At 41.7% G+C, this 20,533-nt stretch overlaps 2 protein-coding genes and 1 long non-coding RNA gene across 5 annotated transcripts; 1 reads left to right on the top strand and 2 right to left on the bottom strand.

Moving 5' to 3' along the window:
* Positions 1-343: 343 nt before the first annotated feature.
* LOC126601395 (protein PEROXIN-4-like) lies at positions 344-3,131 on the top strand. Its single transcript, XM_050268105.1, has 6 exons — positions 344-506; positions 763-823; positions 1,413-1,532; positions 1,607-1,735; positions 2,213-2,342; positions 2,805-3,131. The coding sequence occupies exons 2-6, from the start codon at positions 818-820 to the stop codon at positions 2,891-2,893; spliced, it is 474 nt and encodes a 157-aa protein (XP_050124062.1). The 5' UTR covers positions 344-506; positions 763-817; the 3' UTR covers positions 2,894-3,131.
* Positions 3,062-4,810, bottom strand: LOC126601397 (uncharacterized). 2 transcript variants are annotated; one of them, XR_007615727.1, is made up of 3 exons: positions 4,485-4,810; positions 4,307-4,383; positions 3,062-4,053 (listed from the first exon to the last, which is right to left on the bottom strand). It is a non-coding gene; the product is annotated as an uncharacterized LOC126601397 (long non-coding RNA). The 2 variants fall into 2 exon arrangements; XR_007615726.1 differs by having other exon boundaries at positions 4,307-4,810.
* A 627-nt stretch (positions 4,811-5,437) lies between these two features.
* LOC126601376 (protein tesmin/TSO1-like CXC 5) lies at positions 5,438-19,560 on the bottom strand. 2 transcript variants are annotated; one of them, XM_050268084.1, is made up of 9 exons: positions 18,787-19,560; positions 18,188-18,289; positions 8,995-9,172; positions 8,446-8,793; positions 7,988-8,094; positions 7,806-7,900; positions 6,814-7,209; positions 6,100-6,308; positions 5,438-5,734 (listed from the first exon to the last, which is right to left on the bottom strand). In XM_050268084.1, exons 1-9 carry the CDS (start codon positions 19,116-19,118, stop codon positions 5,504-5,506), a joined length of 1,998 nt encoding a protein of 665 aa, XP_050124041.1. In that variant the 5' UTR covers positions 19,119-19,560; the 3' UTR covers positions 5,438-5,503. The 2 variants fall into 2 exon arrangements, with proteins under 2 accessions (XP_050124041.1, XP_050124040.1); XM_050268083.1 differs by having other exon boundaries at positions 6,159-6,308; positions 18,787-19,536.
* Positions 19,561-20,533: the final 973 nt, after the last annotated feature.

The following is a 20,533-nucleotide window of genomic DNA, read 5'->3' as shown; positions in this document are numbered from 1 at the left end:
TGGTTTAGTTTTTTTTTATTAACCACAATTGTGAAATTTTATACACGGTCTATTTGAGTTGGTAGTTTCAAGTGCTTGACAACTTCAACGACAGATATAAACGCTCTTAACCATGTATGCAAAGTAGATGGTTAAATTGTGAATGTAAATATTAGTGTATTTTGCCAATTTTTCTCATTTTCCTAAACCTTGCCCAATATTCCTCTATTTACATTATGATACGTGATGTGCTATATGTTTTTATTTATTTATTTATTTATTTTGGGGTCAAATGCCATATGTATTTTTTGGGTCAATATCTCTCCTCATTGTCTGACCAAAAAAAGAAAGGAAACTATTGTTTGGTGACAAAATATAATCGGAAACGTGGCGGGTGCTGATTCGTCAGTGGTTCCCTTTTCCATGTCCCTTTTAGCACCGTGTACCAAATCTCATTCCTAACCCGACTGTAAAGAAATCGATCGTCGATCTTCATCTCTCCCGAGGAAAGCAAGTCTCTCTGCAAGGTAAGCTTCTGGGGTTTCAATCCGTTGTTCGAATATTTCCTGCAAAAATAGAAATTTACGTTATATCCCCCTGAGTTACATTAAATTGCAGATATTGCCCCTTTTCAATCGAATTGTATCGATTCGGTTTTTCCAGAGGTTTTGGTTTTGGATGCGTGTGGCGAAATCAAAACTTCCAATCAATTCACTCCAATTTTTATTTATTTATTTATATTATTTTTTGTTAATTTTGTGAGAATGTTGTGATTGTGTTCAGGTAGTGGGGCTTTGTAGTGAAGCGCTGCGATTTGAGTTCCCAGGCAACAATCAACATGCAGGTTAGCCCAACTTCTTGTTTTGGCCAGTCTGGTTATAGCTAGAATTCATTGGACTGGTTTTTCGGGTTTATTTTCGATCGGGTGTTCATCCGAATGCTGTTTAGCTTAAGAGCTTATAGGGATATGAGGGTTGTTAGTTAAACAAATTGTTAGCTTGAAATGTGCTCCAAGTGGGTGAAAGTTTTATGGCTGAAAGTGGATTCGGTTAGAGGGAGGATTGTCGGAAAAATGTGGTAGAAAGGTGAGAGATGGAGGGAGAGTGGATGTGGGTTCGAGGAAAAAGCAGTGTTTGTTTTGTGGAGAGGAAGTAGACGGTGAGGCCTCATGGAGCGGAATTATGGACATGAATGACTGGTATATTGTATTGCATAGTGTGGAATTGTTACGTAGACCACACTGCAAATATAAAATCGTGAAATACGATCATGTATCTTAGATGGCAGTGAAGCTAGTGCGAATGGTGAACTTTAGTGGCTAGCCGGGTGTTGCTGTTATACAGTATCTTCTCTGCTTCTGGTCTTGGATTGGTGTAATGCATAGCTTTTTAAACCATGCGGTGAAACCGTTTTGAACAAGTAAGTTTTTGCAGGCATCAAGGGCAAGGCTTTTCAAGGAATACAAAGAGGTGCAGCGTGAGAAAGTTGCTGATCCAGATATTCAATTAGTTTGTGATGACACAAACATATTTAAATGGACTGCTCTCATCAAGGTAAGCTCCGTCATTACAAAGAAAACTTCTTGGGGTGTATTGTTTGGCCTTATTTGTCCATATTTTGCCTTTAGGGTCCATCAGAGACCCCATTTGAGGGTGGTATATTCCAGCTTGCTTTTGCGGTTCCTGAGCAGTATCCTTTGCAACCTCCACAAGTCAGGTTCTTAACAAAAATATTCCATCCAAATGTGCATTTCAAGGTACGAAATCTTTGTGTGGCAATGTCTAATCTGTTTGGAAATCTGAGGAATCTGGCTGAGTTGTGAAATTAGCAAAGGAACTAGGTGGGAACTTAGTGATTCTGTCCAGGATGGAAGAGTGATGGAATAATATGGAGATGTTGTTCGACACCAATGATTAGGAGTCAAAAGTTTCTTCAACTATTGTTTTATTGAGTTAAGACTACCTGAAGCTGTTTTTTACTTTTTTTTTTCCTAGGCAGAAATGTAGAAGTGTTTTCAAACCTCGTTTGTAGCGTCTTTTCTTGAAAATGAATAGTGTGTCAAAGCTTACTGAGGATTTCATTTGGTCAATTGTTTGGTACACTGTACCGGGATTACCCTCCGACAAATGACAAGATCACCAGATGAAAAATAGATTGGACACTAAATGTTTAATGCACTGTTGTAAACATATCAAGTGTTGTTTCATTTTTCTGAAGTTGTTTTCTAGTGCAGACAGGAGAGATTTGCCTTGATATTTTGAAGAATGCATGGAGCCCTGCTTGGACACTCCAATCTGTTTGTAGGGCTATAATTGCTTTAATGGCCCATCCAGAACCTGATAGCCCACTGAACTGTGATTCAGGTACGCAGACGCGCACATTATGTATATGAGCATTGGATTTCTAAGACACAGGAGCTCAATTTTTGTTTTTCCATCCCCCTGTGCTTTGTGAGTCGTCTTTATCTATTCTCAAGCCCGACGAGTGGAAACCTAAGCTCTGTTCACATGGATGAACTAGGATTCTGAAACTAGGGGGTCAAAGGACGTAAATGATAGTTGTTTGAGATTAGTGAACCGTAGTTTACTTATGAAAGTTAATCCGATTTTCCATATCCGCTTTTGTTTGGAAGAAAGGAGAGAATTTTAAAGTTCCAAAGACAGTAGGTTTTTCCCTATTGATGCATTTGTATTTTAGGATATGAAATTCTCGTGGATTCACAATTCTGCATTTAAATTGGTGCTAGGTTTGAGTTGATACACAAATTACTGTCAATTTCATTCTCTATCTTGTGTTTTAGTTAGTTGGTGTTGCTTCTGTGGCAGGCAATCTTCTGCGTTCCAGCGACTTCCGAGGGTACAATTCCATGGCCAGAATGTACACCAGGCTAGCCGCCATGCCGAAGAAAGGCTGACGAAGCGGGGTGCGCTGTAGTTTTTTTGCCTTCAATTTTAGGAGCAGCTTGTATGTGATTGTATTGTCTAATTTTATGCACGAAGTTGCACATAATGTAAAACCTCGGCACATGTTAGCTTGGGGGGTTTTTATGCATCATGATTTGATTGTGAATTTGTGATCGACGAAACCGAAAACTAGTCGTTTAAGAATGCTGTTGTAATAATATTCCGTACTAACAGAACATTTTTTCGAAACGACGATGAATTATTTCAGCCTTGACGATATATCATCAGAGAGTATATTGCTTAAGCCCAAAACCGATTGGCTCTGAGTTACAGATGAACACTGGGTAAGTAGATTAGTAAGAAACGACGAACGCACGATTGCAACCACGGCCTCACTGCTTCAGAAACTGGTCGAACCAGTCACTGGCCTCGGTTACCATGAGCGGGGTCATTCGGTGCCTGATTCCCGGCTGTGCTATTGACTGCATTACGATATTATTTGTGTTTGGATGAACAGACATGACAACGGTCGACGGCCATGAGTATGAAGGAAGGTTTGAACAGAAGAACAGATGAATCAGAGGCTCTAAATGCAGTTGAGGATGGTAAAAATTATTTGTACGGTATAACAGTGCTAATCCATACCTTCAAGTTATCTACGGCGTGCGCATCTGCATAAGCCTTGCAAGCTTTTGATTTGGGAACTTCCAGACCAGTTAGTGTTTGGTAAACCTTTTCCGTCAAAGTACTTTCTCGGACTCTCATTCTCCTCTCCCCTCGTTTTCTTCGGGCTTTTTATCATCAATATCCATTTTCTCCGTCTTCATTTGCCCAGAAAAAATAGCGTCTTCCTCGATGATATCGACATCATCCCACCTGCACCTCCCAAAAACCTAGCCCTTCCAATATTCCCAGAAAAAATAGCGTCTTCCTCGAATCCTTCTCTCCTGCGATCGAAGCAAAGGAAAAGAATCGAATAACACAGGAGTTTTGATGTGGCTGGAGATGGAGGCTTCAACTGGGAATGAAGTTTCAGGTTCGTATCCTTTCTGTCAATTCTCTATCAAAATTGTGAGAAGAGTTCCAGATGATTTGTTGTCTTATATTTTTAATTGATGGCTGCAGAATTTGGTAGATGTAGCTGCTTCTCAGTGAATTGCGAAAACTGGAGCTGCCAACAAGAGCAAGGAAGATGGGCATTTAAAAACTTTCATTAAACACACTGTCCACCGTGTTTTAGATGGAAAAAAAGCCGCTTTTTGAAAGCAGCAAGTAGCTGCTTCCACTTTTCAGCTATTTCTGACCGTGACTTAGGAAATAAGCAGTCTTTGGCTCTGTTGCCAAATACAATTTTGAGGCCTTTAAAAAAATTAAGCAGTACCGAACTGGTACAAAGCATTTCCAAATGGGAACCAGATTCGAACCTCACTGAAGCTTGGTGGATTAGCCTCCTGAAACAACGGATTCGCCACCGGTTTGGCCGGCTCGACCAACATTGGAACTGAAAGGAATAAAAAACGTCTCACATTACCAATTTTTTCAACTGATTCCCTCAAATTTTCTCACCAGCCAAACACAAAATTAAGCAAAGAAAATGTCTACCAATTTACTAATCTTCGCCCGATCGTCTGCTCCGCAGAACTTGGAGGAACTCCGAGCGAAGCTTCCGAGCTTCCTCCATTTCGCTCACGTCACAGTCGCTGAGTTTTGATCTGCTGCTTCTGGCCTGTGACTTGGGCCGGTAATTACAGAAAAGTTTTGGCGGGGAGGGAGGTACGGAGAGACATGTGTGGGAGTCTGGGACGGAAGAGGTGGCACGTGCGCGCGCGTGGTCCTTGGTGAGTTGGATTGCAGAGGTTGTGGATGAGCAGTGATGGGTGAATGGGTCCTCATCACGCTGCTCCTTTTCCTCCAGAAACGAATATTATTTATTACTGAATAATAATAAATACAAATTATGAAAACCTTTTTGGGGTGCGATCAAGTTCTTTATCGCTCTGTTTGGCAGCTGAGAAAATTTTGTGGGAAAATATTTTGATTGGTTTTCTTTTCTTGCGCATTAAATTTTATTGTTTTAAGATGTTATTATTGTTGTTTGTGGATCTGTGCTCTGTTTATTTTTTAATTTTTAAAGTTGTTTGGAAGCAGTCCTTCGATGGGTGAACTGCCGTGACGAAATCATCAGCTGACCTCTTTTTTAAAGAAAACAACCTAGACATGTGAGAGTTTTATATTACTTTCAAGATAAAATAAAAAATAAAAAATTAACCACAGAGAAAATATGTCTTATCATTGGTTGTATATATGTATAATACAATAATACAGATAAACATATAATTATATACAACTGAGACACTTCATAATCTCTCCTCATAAGATAAGGCATACAAGAATAGTCCTCCAATGGTTTTGTTGGATATGGCCAAACGATATTGGAAGAGTGAAGTATCAAAAACATGATGACAAGAGTACATGCTTTGAATTACTTGAGCGACAAGTTCTTTAAGAATTAGTAATTTGGAAACTATTTTGGCATTTACATCATTTTCTCAAAATTCCCAGCAACCAAACAGAAATGTTTGGTATTCGATTGAGTGAATTGGGTTCATGTGCTCGTCTCCTTATGGTGATGAACATTCCGTTTGAACGAAAAATAAACAAAAAAACTGAAAGTGGTAGGAAGCAACATTCAAACAAACAAAACAATCAGAACGACAATCCAGTTTAAGGAAGATGCAAGGAAGCTCCACCAATACGGTAATCGTACTGTGGCATGGAATGGCTTCTGGGAACAGTGCTTTCATGGGATTGGCTTTTTCTAGCTCCTCTACCAGATTACCAGGCTTCCAACCCTAGCCATAAGAGATCCAACGGTTAATATCGACAATTATTGTGAGATTTGAACACTTCTGTATTGAGATGGGAAACCCCTAAAAAGCATTTTATCATACACCAGCAGAAATGCATAACAAAACTGAAAGAAGCTCTTTCGAGAATTAATTTATGCCAAGAGAAAAAGGGTCTAGCTCTCATTAGTTTACGAAAGTTCGTTTTTACTAACTGTGAGACCTAAGATCAAATGATGTGGCAGGAAATCATGCCAAAGTGTCTCGAAAGAGGCACGGTAGTACCATTTGAATTTGGAGCTACTTCTATCCTAAGTTACAACCGGTGTTGGTTTGAGTGCTCAGTATTATTTCTCTATGGGCAATCCAACCTTTAGAGTGAGATCATTGTCACCAGAAGTGACTGTTGTTACCGGCTGAAGAATTTTACCGTTTGCTGATGAAAGAGGAGATTTCACAATGTCGTTGCTGTAGGCCTCTTTCTGGTACCTGGGTTCAGTGGTAGGTTTTGCTGTTCCAACCTGTACGGATTCTTTGTGGCTTACCCTCTCCCTTTTGGCTTGGGGAGAACACATTGTTTCTGCAAAGTCAAAGACAAACGACTCACTCTTGTTAGGCTTGCTGGATGCATGAATGAAGAACAAAGTCAATCAACAGTCACAAAATAGAACTTTTTACCGTCCTAAAGCTTTAATAGAGATAAAAAGATTCCTGTCAATAAGTTTTGGTATTGGGCCACTATAACATTTCAAATTGCAAATTTCGGGACTTGGCTGCAAAGAAATCTTCCAAAGACTAAAACAAGATGTTGATGTGGGGAATTCAACACCCCGAAAACCATTTATATCCATGACTAAAAATGCACATTCATTCTAGAAAGTCTGCTAGTTACAGTAAAAGAAGACATGATTGGCCAAGTTTCCACAACGCTCTGAACGGGTAGAAAAATATAGGAACAAAGCCAAACTGATCTCTTCCTTGTAGGGTGTTCTCATAGTATTAAGTTCTCAAAAATATTCACAAAGCACATGGGTATTTGTTTTTCGACAATCATAAGTTTAGAATTGTAACTTGGAGAAGCTCACCTTTTATGCTCCCCCGCGTAATAAGATGGTTAAGGCAATCTCTGAACCCTGTCAGAACAAGCCTTTCCTGTTCCACGTAAACCTCTGTGAAACCTATATCCTGAGTTGACTTCTGAGGCATGCTTGGATTATCGGTTCCAGCACCATTTGGCAATCCAGCTTCCATAAACATCTTATCTTGTTCATCACACATCAGGGCAAGAGTTCCAGGTGACATTGGCCTACTATCTTGCACATCACCTCCATTCGATCCAGAAAATCTACTCGCGTCTCTATCTGCTTGATTCACTTCTATATGGTCATCATGCTGCTTATCATGTTCCGTTTTATGTTTATTCCCCTCTTGAGTGGATGAAGTGGCATTAGTCTTATCAATTGTCTCTCTTTGCCTGTTTCCTGGACAGATTAAATTAGAAAATTCAAAACCGAATCACATATTTTAAAGACCATATGTAGAATATCTAACATCCACCGTAGCAACTAAAAGGTGGGAGAAAGAGAGACAGTAAGTTTTCTTCCCCAAGGAAATAAAAAATTCAGAAATCTATTGATTAGTCTGAAATAAACAGAAGCCCGGGTGAAAATGGCACAATGAAAATACAAGAGAAAAACATATACTCGATATTGGTCAATAACCATGAGCTCCTTTTTCTTGGGCCCTTTAGAAACAGCCTCTTGTTCATTTACTTTTAAAACTATGATAAGGCAGTTTTAGTTGGAAAGCAAGTTTTCCGAAACCAAACGGAATAGAATTGTCTTTCCAAAAACAACAGAGTTCCATGCCTTGGAATAATAGCCTTTTCAGACAACTGATTACCTAAAAATTTGTCATCTTGGGAGAGCCCATTAGGACAGTAGGGTTCTAGCAGTGTCCTCAAAATATTTTAAACAAAGAATAAAAAAGAGCTCTAAAAACTCGAAAGTGAAATGAGATGCACATGCATTGGCAAGAGAATAAAGGAATCTAATTGACTTGTGTATATAACCAAAACCTGCAAGTTCCCTTGCAGCTGCTCCTGCAACTACAACCAAACGTGAGCACAGATCCTTTACGTTTTTTGGTTGGATGATGTCCGCCAATGGAGATCTTCAGTCACAAAACGTGATGATTAGTATATTTTGAAGGAAAATAAAGCAAACTTTTGAATTAACAATGTTGAGAAAAGTAACACACCTGTATATAGTTGTTTTTGAAGGTCTTGATACTGCTGCATTAGCAGCATGAAAGATAGGAACAGACAACTGAGAAGAAGAGGTCATAGGAGGTCTTAGATGATTTTCCTGATAAAATTCAATTAAAAAATAAGGTTAACACGAAGCCTGTTAGCTTAAGAAATAGATGGAATGAAAATGGAAGCAAGAATAATGAACTGAATCCGAATTAAATCTGGAAGGGATTGCCATATTCCACAAGCATTTTTGTAGAATAATGATCATTAGCTTAGCCTGAGCTAAAAAAAAATGTGAACAATGATCTTAGCCTTCATGAGTAAGGTCATTCAAGTAGTAATAATGGCAATACTGGACTTTTTTAAGCCTGACAAGAACAACTTATCAAAATATTCAACGCCAAACACACTACTACCCAAAACTTAACAAAGATGTATTCAAGTACTTGAAGAAAAATTGTACCTGTTGAGATTGTGCAATCGGATGAGTGGATTGATTTCCAGTGGTAAAATAAAGTTCATAGCCTTTTCTTTTTCTGGACACAAGAGGGGTCCCGTAACCAGAGGTTCCAATGGCCCCACTAATGGCTGCATTGGCCTGTTGCATGTAGGCCACAGTATTGTGGCCTTCATGATAGAGAGCTCTTCTCTCTTCGCTTCCTTCAAAGTTCTTGCAGTCCATGCATTTACAATTTTCAGAGCATAGAATATTGGCTTGGAAGCACTCACAATACTTCTTGAGGCAGCCTGATTTCTTACAGTGGCATCCTTTGTTGTGCCTTCCAGCTGCTTGAATTTCCCCAGCATCTTCCTGCATTTGTTATAAGAAACTATTAATGCACACTGAGCTGAATTACCAAATGCAATAAAATTGACTCAAGAACATCAATAACTAGACTAAACATTAAGAGTGTACTATGCTTGCACCTCCTTGTTTTCTCACCATCATAAGAACTTCGTAAAAGTCCATCCAAGGGTACAGTTGAAGCTACAAATGAGTCAGATTACATACCCTACCATCACGAGATTCTTGTGGGCTGCTAGCAATCTTTGGTTGGAAGGCATTTGGATTACGCTCTAAAATTGCACCACGTGCGTCCTGCCTAGCAGCTTCATTGTCCACATTATTGTGACAATTCGAGCAGTTGCAACCTTCACAATAAATTCCAGCTGTAAAGCACTCACAGTACCTACAAGATTGTCAAGTTCTGAGTTTAGGTATTAAAGAATGTGGGGGAAGTAGAATAGATGATGAGCCACATACAACAACAACAACAACAACAACAAAGCCTTTTCCCACTAAGTGGGGTCGGCTATATGAATCCTAGAACGCCATTGCGCTCGGTTTTGTGTCATGTCCTCCGTTAGATCCAAGTACTCTAAGTCTTTTCTTAGAGTCTCTTCCAAAGTTTTCCTAGGTCTTCCTCTACCCCTTCGGCCCTGAACCTCTGTCCCGTAGTCACATCTTCGAACCGGAGCGTCAGTCGGCCTTCTTTGCACATGTCCAAATCACCAGAGCCGATTTTCTCTCATCTTTCCTACAATTTCGGCTACTCCTACTTTACCTCGGATATCCTCATTCCCAATCTTATCCTTTCTCGTGTGCCCACACATCCCATGAAGCATCCTCATCTCCGCTACACCCATTTTGTGTACGTGTTGATGCTTCACCACCCAACATTCTCTGCCATACACCATCGCTGGCCTTATTGTCGTCCTATAAAATTTTCCCTTGAGCTTCAGTGGCCTACGACGGTCACACAACACGCCGGATGCACTCTTTCCATCCAGCTCGTATTCTATGGTTGAGATCTCCATCTAATTCTCCGTTCTCTTGCAAGATAGATCCTAGGTAACGAAAACGGTCGCTTTTTGTGATCTTCGCTAGATTGCTCCGGTCATTAGTGTGGATAAGTATATAAATGGATAGAGATAGGAAAGCAAACACAAGATGTACGTGGTTCACCCAGATTGGCTACGTCCACGGAATAGAAGAGTTCTCATTAATTGTGAAGGGTTTACACAAGTACATAGGTTCAAGCTCTCCTTTAGTGAGTACGAGTGAATGATTTAGTACAAATGACATTAGGAAATATTGTGGGAGAATGATCTCGTAATCACGAAACTTCTAAGTATCGGAGTGTGGTGTCGTCTTGACTTGCCTTATCTGTCTCATAGGTAGATGTGGCATCTTCTCTGGAAGTACTCTTCCTCCATCCAGGGGTGGTATCTTTAACTGGTGGAGATGCACAAGGTAATGTATCAATTTCACTTGAAGCTTACTTGTAGTTTCAGGCTTGGTCAAGCGCGATACAAACCATGTAGTAGGAGTCCCCCAAGTCGCCGAGCTAGGGGGTCTGCTGAAAGAGGTGACAGACAAGGTAAGCAATCAGAGCTCCGACTGATTGTTCACCTTCTCCCCATCTTGCAGCAGCATGAAGGATAAAGAGAAGAAAAATGAGAAGAGATGATATGAGATACTTTTGCTTTTGAAGAAGTAACTTTCCACAGGCTTATTCTTGAACTGAGCTGGAGGGTTTTCTGGTTTCCTCCAGAGTATAAGGCCGACTGAAGAATTTGAGGGTCAAAACAAGTCCATCAAATCTAGAGTACGTTCCACCCTGCTGATATGGGATACTTTTGCTTTTGACAGAGTAATGGATGTATCGGCACGTGTGCTGTTACGCTTGTCTCCACATGCTTCCTTGTATCCTTCGCACTTGCCCTATCTGTTCCTCAAGCAGATGCGGAATCTTCCCTGGAAACATAAGATGTTGAAGATGAGTACTCGAGAGCAATGCCAGGTAAGTAATCAGGTAAGGGGTTCCAGGTAGTCAGTTCCTGGCTGGAAGCTTGATTCCAAGTGCTGACTGATTGCTCTCTTTCTCCTTGTCTTGCAGGTAAAAACAAGGCCAAAAGAAAAAACAGGGAAAAAGCATGATATGGGATACTCTTGCTTTTAACCCTGATGATATGAGATATTCTTGCTCTAGTATAGCTTGTTTGCAGAGGTATTATCGGGGGGAAAGAAAGCTGAATATTTCGAAAGGCTTTGTTGGGAGTGCCCTCTCAGATATGATGAAGGGTTGAGCATTTTTGCAGGTCTGCCTGTCCGTTGGGGATGGAGGTCGACATATATAGGAGTCTCCCTAACAACAAGTAGTAATGCTATTCCTTTACCCTGCTTGGTCATAGCACGGTAGTGGGAGCTGCCAGTTTCACATGTTTTAACTCTGTCAGAGCACTTTGAAAAAGTGGTCTGTGGTATCTGGCTCTCGAGATTCGGAGAACAATGCCTCTTCGATTTTTGAGAAAGCAATCATGCTGGGGGTCTGACTCTCGAGATTCGGAGAGCAGTGTCTCTTCGATTTTTGAGGAAGTAATCATGTTGGGAGTCTGGCTCTCGAGATTCGGAGGGCGGTGCCTCTTCGATTTTGGAGCAAGCAATCTTGTTGGGAGTGTTGTCTCGAATGTGAGTAAAGGTTGGACATGTTTGCTAGTCTACCTTGCCACGAAGCACAAAGGTTGACACACAGGGACTTTCCAATTATCCAGCAATGGTACTGTTCCTTTACCCTCTCTTCGATTTTGAGAAAGTAGTCATGTTGGGAGTCTGGCTCTCGAGATTCGGAGGACGGTGCCTCTTCGATTTTGGAGCAAGCAATCTTGTTGGGACTGTTTTCTCGAATGTGAGTAAAGGTTGGGCATGTTTGCTAGTCTACCTTGCCACGAAGCACAGAGGTTGACACACAGGGACTTTCCAATTATCCAGCAGTGGTACTGTTCCTTTACCCTTGTGGGTAATAATATGGTAGCTAGACCTTCAAAATTTATGTGTCTAAACTTTGTTAGTGCTGTTTCTTTGCTATTCTTTTACCTTTTTTGGTCAGAGCGATGTAGTGGGAGCTGCAAGCTTCACGTGCTCAACTTTGGCAGAGAACTTTGGCAAAGTGATCTGTGGTACCCATGAGTTATTGTTGCGTGTGGGAAGTGGGTGATTGAACAGTAAGATACATGTGCTTTCTACTTCACCAGAAGTCTTCGACAGAATGCCCATAATTTCTGCAAAGCTGAGTGTGCGTGTGACAGGTGCTGACAAGGCTAGAAAAGTAGGTGCCTCTTCGATTTCTGAGATCGGCCCTCGTGGTCTCTGAGCAGCCCAGCTTTTGAGAAAGCGAACGTCTCTTCGATTGATTCGGAGAACGGTGCCTCACCGATTTTTGAGAAAGCAATCATGCTGGGGGTCTGGCTCTCGAGATTCGGGGAGCAGTGTCTCTTCGATTTTTGAGAAAGTAATCATGTTGGGAGAGTGGCTCTCGAGATTCGGAGGGCGGTGCCTCTTCGATTTTGGAGCAAGCAATCTTGTTGGGAGTGTTTTCTCGAATGTGAGTAAAGGTTGGGCATGTTTGCTAGTCTACCTTGCCACGAAGCACAGAGGTTGACACACAGAGACTTTCCAATTATCCAGCAATGGTACTGTTCCTTTACCCTCTCTTCGATTTTTAAGAAAGTAGTCATGTTGGGAGTCTGGCTCTTTAGATTCGGAGGACGGTGCCTCTTCGATTTTGGAGCAAGCAATCTTATTGGGAGTGTTTTCTCGAATGTGAGTAAAGGTTGGGCATGTTTGCTAGTCTACCTTGCCACGAAGCACAGAGGTTGACATACATGGACTTTCCAATTATCCAGCAGTGGTACTGTTCCTTTACCCTTGTGGGTAATAATATGGTAGCTAGACCTTCAAAATTTATGGGTCTAAACTTTGTTAGTGCTGTTTCTTTGCTATTCTTTTACCCTTCTTGGTCAGAGCGATGTAGTGGGAGCTGCAAGCTTCACGTGCTCAACTTTGGCAGAGAACTTTGGCAAAGTTATCTGTGGTACCCATGAGCTATTGTTGCGTGTGGGAAGTGGGTGATTGAACAGTAAGATTCATGTGTTTTCTACTTCCCCAGAAGTCTTTGACAGAATGCCCATAATTTCCGCAAAGCTGAGTGTGCGTGTGACAGGTGCTGACAAGGCTGGAAAAGTAGGTGCCTCTTCGATTTCTGAGATCGGCCCTCGTGGTCTCTAGGGAGCCCAGCTTTTGAGAAAGCGAGCGCCTCTTCGATTTCTGAGATCGGCCTTCGTGGTCTTTGAGCAGCCCAACTTTTGAGAAAGCAAACGGCTCTTCGATTTCTGAGATCAACCCTCGTGATCTCTAAGCAGCCCAACTTTTGAGAAAGCAAACGCCTCTTCGATTTCTGAGCAGGCGCCTCTTTGATTTCTGAAGCTCCGTCGAGTGCAGATTTTTATAGGGGCTGGCATTAAGTTCCAAAGCACACTTGAATCTCCACCAGTAGAAGCTTCATTCTTGCACTTCTAAGATCTTGATTTGTCCGACCTCTTCTCTCTTCAACACCTTTGAAAATGTCTGGCCCCTCCGACCGTCGTTTTGACTTGAACCTTGTTGAAGAGGCAGCCCCGCCTTCTCCAGACAACATATGGCGCCCATCCTTCGTCTCCCCAACTGGTCCTCTTACCGTTGGGGATTCCGTGATGAAGAATGATATGACCGCTGCGGTGGTGGCCAGGAACCTTCTCACTCCCAAAGATAACAGACTACTTTCCAAACGGTCTGATGAGTTAGCTGTTAAGGATTCGCTGGCTCTCAGTGTTCAGTGTGCAGGTTCTGTGTCTAATATGGCCCAACGCCTATTTGCTCGAACCCGCCAAGTTGAATCATTGGCGGCTGAAGTGATGAGTCTCAAACAGGAGATTAGAGGGCTCAAGCATGAGAATAAACAGTTGCACCGGCTCGCACATGACTATGCTACAAACATGAAGAGGAAGCTTGACCAGATGAAGGAAACTGATGGTCAGGTTTTACTTGATCATCAGAGATTTGTGGGTTTGTTCCAAAGGCATTTATTGCCTTCGTCTTCTGGGGCTGTACCGCGTAATGAAGCTCCAAATGATCAACCTCTGATGCCTCCTCCTTCTAGGGTTCTGTCCAGTACTGAGGCTCCAAATGATCCCCCTCCGGTGCCTTCTCTTTCTGGGGCTCTACCGACTGCTGAGACTTCTCCTAAGCAACCTTTGTGAAGGCTCCCTCTTGTGTGTTTATTTTGACTCATGTATATGTACATATTTGTAGCTTATCGGGGATATCAATAAATAAGCTTTCCTTCATTTCAACGTATTGTGTTAAATACACCAAAGCCTTCTTCGCTAAGTTCTTTGAATTTTCTTTTGTTGAAGCTTGTATGTTGAAGCTTTCTGAGTGGAGCATGTAGGTTGGGGTAGTGTTCCCTTAATTTCCCGAGTGAGGAAAACTTCTTGGTTGGAGACTTGGAAAATCTAAGTCACTGAGTGGGATCGGCTATATGAATCTTAGAACGCCATTGTGCTCGATCCTGTGTCATGTCCTTCGTTAGATCCAAGTACTCTAAGTCTTTTCTTAGAGTCTCTTCCAAAGTTTTCCTAGGTCTTCCTCTACCCCTTCGGCCCTGAACCTCTGTCCCATAGTCGCATCTTCTAATCGGAGCGTCAGTAGGCCTTCTTTGCACATGTCCAAACCACCGTAACCGATTTTCTCTCATCTTTCCTTCAATTTCGGCTACTCCTACTTTACCCCGGATATCCTCATTCCTAATCTTATCCTTTCTCGTGTGCCCACACATCCAACGAAGCATCCTCATCTCCGCTACACCCATTTTGTGTACGTGTTGATGTTTCACCGCCCAACATTCTGTGCCATACAGCATCGCCGGCCTTATTGCCGTCCTATAAAATTTTCCCTTGAGCTTCAGTGTCATACGGCGGTCACACAACACGCCGGATGCACTCTTCCACTTCATCCATCCAGCTTGTATTCTATGGTTGAGATCTCCATCTAATTCTCCGTTCTTTTGCAAGATAGATCCTAGGTAACGAAAACGGTCGCTCTTTGGTATTTCTTGATCTCCGATCCTCACCCCTAACTCGTTTTGGCCTCCATTTGCACTGAACTTGCACTCCATATATTCTGTCTTTGATCGGCTTAGGCGAAGACCTTTAGATTCCAACACTTCTCTCCAAAGGTTAAGCTTTGCATTTACCCCTTCCTGAGTTTCATCTATCAACACTATATCGTCTGCGAAAAGCATACACCAAGGAATATCATCTTGAATATGTCCTGTTAACTCATCCATTACCAACGCAAAAAGGTAAGGACTTAAGGATGAGCCTTGATGTAATCCTACAGTTATGGGAAAGCTTTCGGTTTGTCCTTCATGAGTTCTTACGGCAGTCTTTGCTCCTTCATACATATCCTTTATAGCTTGGATATATGCTACTCGTACTCCTTTCTTCTCTAAAATCCTCCAAAGAATGTCTCTTGGGACCCTATCATACGCTTTTTCCAAATCTATAAAGACCATGTGTAAATCCTTTTTCCCATCTCTATATCTTTCCATCAATCTTCGTAAGAGATAGATTGCCTCCATGGTTGAGCGCCCTGGCATGAACCCGAATTGGTTGTCCGAAACCCGTGTCTCTTGCCTCAATCTATGCTCAATGACTCTCTCCCAGAGCTTCATTGTATGACTCATTAGCTTAATACCCCTATAGTTCATGCAATTTTGTACGTCGCCCTTATTCTTGTAGATAGGCACCAAAGTGCTCGTTCGCCACTCATTTGGCATCTTCTTCGTTTTCAAAATCCTATTGAAAAGGTCAGTGAGCCATGTTATACCTGTCTCTCCCAAAACTTTCCACACTTCGATTGGTATATCGTCTGGGCCTATTGCTTTTCTATGCTTCATCTTCTTCAAAGCTACAACCACTTCTTCCTTCCGGATTCGACGATAAAAGGAGTAGTTTCTACACTCTTCTGAGTTACTCAACTCCCCTAAAGAAGCACTCCTTTCATGTCCTTCATTGAAAAGATTATGAAAATAACCTCTCCATCTGTCTTTAACCGCGTTCTCTGTAGCAAGAACCTTTCCATCCTCATCCTTGATGCACCTCACTTGGTTTAGGTCCCTTGTCTTCTTTTCCCTTGCTCTAGCTAGTTTATAGATATCCAACTCTCCTTCTTTGGTATCTAGTCGTTTATACATATCGTCGTAAGCCGCTAACTTAGCTTCTCTGACAGCTTTCTTCGCCTCTTGCTTCGCTTTTCTATACCTTTCACCATTTTCATCGGTCCTCTCCTTGTATAAGGCTTTACAACATTCCTTCTTAGCCTTCACCTTTGTTTGTACCTCCTCATTCCACCACCAAGATTCCTTTTGGTGTGGGGCAAAGCCCTTGGACTCTCCTAATACCTCTTTTGCTACTTTTCGGATACAACTAGCCATGGAATCCCACATTTGGCTAGCTTCCCCCTCTCTATCCCACACACATTGGATGATTACCTTCTCTTTGAAAATGGCTTGTTTTTCTTCTTTTAGATTCCACCATCTAGTTCTTGGGCACTTCCAAGTCTTGTTCTTTTGTCTTACTCTTTTGATATGTACATCCATCACCAACAAGCGATGTTGATTAGCCACGCTCTCTCCTGGTATAACTTTGCAATCCTTACAAGTTATACGATCCCCTTTCCTCATTAGAAGAAAATCTATTTGTGTTTTTGACGACCCACTCTTGTAGGTGATCACATGTTCTTCTCTCTTCTTAAAGAAGGTGTTGGCTAAGAAGAGATCATATGCCATTGCAAAATCCAAGATAGCTTCCCCATCCTCGTTTCTCTCCCCAAAACCATGGCCACCATGAAAACCTCCATAGTTGCCTGTCTCCCTGCCCACGTGTCCATTTAAATCTCCTCCTATAAATAACTTCTCCGTCTGAGCAATTCCTTGCACCAAGTCTCCAAGATCTTCCCAAAATTTTTCCTTCGAACTCGTATCCAACCCTACTTGAGGTGCGTACGCACTAATCACATTGATAAGTTCTTGTCCTATTACAATCTTGATTGCCATGATTCTATCTCCTACCCTCTTGACATCTACAACATCTTGTACCAAGGTCTTGTCCACGATGATGCCAACACCGTTTCTCGTTCTATTTGTGCCCGAATACCAAAGTTTAAACCCTGAGTTTTCTAGATCCTTTGCCTTACTACCAACCCACTTAGTTTCTTGTAGGCACATAATATTTATCCTTCTCCTCACCATAACTTCCACTACTTCCATAGATTTTCCCGTTAAGGTTCCTATATTCCACGTTCCTAAACGCATTTTGCTCTCTTGAACTCTACCCTTCTGTCCTAGCTTCTTCACCCTCCCCCGTCTAATAGGATCAAAGTACTTCTTTTGTGTGTCCCGGGTAAAGTTGATAGGAGCATATGCTCCCAAACAACTTTGAGTGGAGTCGTTCGAAAAGAAGTTTCTATGGCCCCCTTGCTCATTTAACACTGCATCCGGGTGCCGATGGAGATACAGCGACCCTTGCTCACTTATCACTGTGCTCGGGCCACACAGCGCGCCACTTACGGGTGACGCCCTAGCTTTAGCGCGATTTTGTTCTGGATTCATTTTCATAAGGATTCGACGTGATCATGGAGTGCCGGCTGTCGACTACCTGACGCCCTCCCCCTCCTCCTTTATCCGGGCTTGGGACCGGCCATGTAAGACATAGGCGGAGTTATGATGAGCCACATACATGGGGATAATTTGAAACATATAAAGTACTAGAAAATAAAGGTGACATCATTTTGTATTGATAGTAACTTAAAGTGGATTTATCAACTCAACCATTAATTCCACAAATTATCTCGTTCCAATATGCAAATGGAACGAAAATACCATACTGAGGGATAGAGGTTTCCCAATATAAATCTACAGAGAATTCACATTCAAGCTTGCAGCTTTATGTAAGCAAATTGAAGCATCATTGAGAATATCTGTTTGTTTACATGTTAATGGACGACAAGCTGCGTTTCCACCATAAAGCATTTTGACATTTTCACTTGGAAAAACATGTACTCTACATGAAAGGGTTAAACTGACTATCAAGGTTTCAATGTGTAACAGAATACACAAGATATGCAAAAGGTGAGATGAAGTGCCCAGGACCAAAATGCAAATATCTACAACATCTCCCCCACTCTCCAGATGTGAGGTGAAGAGATCTTCCACAAAGGGTTTTTTGGCATCTAAGTTTCAAATTACAAGATACCAAAAACAAATACAAATTCCAAATGGAGCAATCTAATGCTAAAAGTTATGAAGTGGAGGAGATGTCCTTACAACTTCAGGCACCGAGAGTTTTTACAGTTGCACTGCTTCTGCTTCTTTGGAGTACAATCTTTTCCATCGCCACGTTGGCGTGATAAAGGAGATTCTTGTTTGCTGAAGAGAAACACATGCACACAAAGGTCAAGAGAAGTATAATACAACAAACCTCACAATCAGGGAGCTTTAAACATAACTTAATTAGAAAGAAACAAAAGAAATGAACAATAATTAACAATAAACGATATAAAACCAAAGTAGAATATCGAAGAGAATGTCAAAAGCAGAGCTTCCACCTCTCTATGATTAAGATAGTAGGAAATTCTTGTACTTTCAGATAAGTTATTAAACAACATTACCAATATCAATAATATATCTGAAAATCTTAACACAATTTCTCATAAATGTACAATGCAAACTCCCTTAGCAACCACATTTACCATTCAAGCATAAAATTACCAATTTTGCACTACTTTTCTACCACAAGATCATAAAGTTTGGCACTACATCAAAGCCTATCTCAACATTTCCAATATTCAATACCAAATTCAACCAAATAAACTTCAAATTCAAATAAATAAGTCCAAATATGATCAAAATTCATAGAAATTTACCTCACTTGCGAAAGCTTGTGCACCGGGTGCGGAATCCGAACGTTTGCGGGCGGCGAGGGACTCGGCCGAGCCTGAAGCTGCGGAATCGCCGGCGGCGGCGTTAATTGCTTCTGGGAATGGACCGCCGCCGGCTGCGGCGACTGTAAATGCAAATGCAACTGTGGTTTTGCCGGTGAGATTTGTGGCTGCTGCTGCGCCACTGACGGTGTCTGTAGCTGTAGCTGTACGTCCGGCACCGCCGCACTCGCCGACGATCGACACAGCGTCGTGAAATCCAATTGCCTCGCCAATTTCTTGGGCGCGACTTCGGAGACCGTTTCGCTCTGCTCCATTAATCTCCAATAAATTCAAATGCCAACATGCACAATTAGTCTCCCAAATTCGCATTTAATTTCCAAAACACAAATGCTCAAAACCCTTCGAGAAATAATTCCACCGCGCACGCCATCGGTAATGTAGAAACGGTGTCGTTTCGGAGCTCAATCGTCACCGGAGACCGTCGCGGAACGACGGCGGCGATTAGGCGGCGATTTCCACTACCGAAAAAGCAGCCATAAAATTTTGAATAAAAAGGTTTGAAATTTCTGAAGGAGCTCGATTTTTAGCTGCTGAAAATCTCGAACCGGATCAGAGATTTGCAGAGATTGAAGAGAATCGGAAGAATTGGGGAAGATAGAGCAGCTCTCGAACTTTGGTCTTTTTCACTTTCACTCCCTCTCGATGTTTTTTGAAATTGAATATCCTAAATAATGGAGGGCTGGATGAGAGCAATGGCTGATCTGACGGTCTGGATTGAAATCTCGGTTGGACAGTCAAGAGTGGGTGGGAGGGTGAGGAGTGGTGGCCAGCCGTTGGATCTGGAGGAGCTTTAGGTTTTATTCTCTGAGAGCGACGCGAGTGGAATTTGGCGCTAATTAGAGTCCGGAAAGCGTAGCGTCGGAGGTCAGTGGGAGGGAACACGTGTACGGGTGATGATGACTCTTGATAGACCTAGGGGTACAATGGACGGTCAGAATTTGAAAACATAAAGACATGAAATCCGTGATACTGTTCACGTTAATGAAAAATCAAATTTTTACATTAAAAAGTCAAATCTGATACTATTCAATTTACCCTTTATTTTGTCCTTATCGTTAAAACTCAAAATTTTCAAGTCTTTTTCATTAGTTTTCCTTTAGGAATTTTGTATTTCCCGACGGCTATAAGAGGAACGCTGTGTCACAACATCAGATATTTTCTTTCACAAAATTATATATTTTTTTATATAAATGATATTTGTAGGACACAACACCTTTTTTATATGTCAAATTTGACAGCAAGACTCATATGTAAATCCAAGTAGAATTGACATGTCGGTTGAAGTTTCTTTCCACCTTCAAATTTGATTGTGTGATATTCCAATTAGGATTATCCTTTGGAGATGGTCTAAGGAGACTCTCAAAAGTAGAAGTCTTAGTGGACTCTCTATTATCTCATGTTTTTATAATATTAATATGAAAATTAACGTTAAACAATTAGGTGGCATAAAGTCCATAAGACCACACCCAACCCTGGGCTATTTGCCAAATTACTCCACTTATTCCCCCCCCCCCCCACCCCCACCCCAAACCCAACCTAGCCCAAGCCAAATCTTTAGGCTAAAAGCCAAATGTCAGGCCATCTCCAACCGATAGCTGGCCAAATGTCTCGTTTTAGCCATCTAGCTCTCCAAGATCCTCCAAGATATTAATATTTTAATGAACAATAC

This window comes from Malus sylvestris, chromosome 15 (assembly GCF_916048215.2).
Source record: "Malus sylvestris chromosome 15, drMalSylv7.2, whole genome shotgun sequence".
Taxonomy (NCBI): Eukaryota; Viridiplantae; Streptophyta; class Magnoliopsida; order Rosales; family Rosaceae; genus Malus; species Malus sylvestris.
Note: the sequence above shows the minus strand (reverse complement) of the source record. Positions and strands in the feature narration are given on the sequence as shown.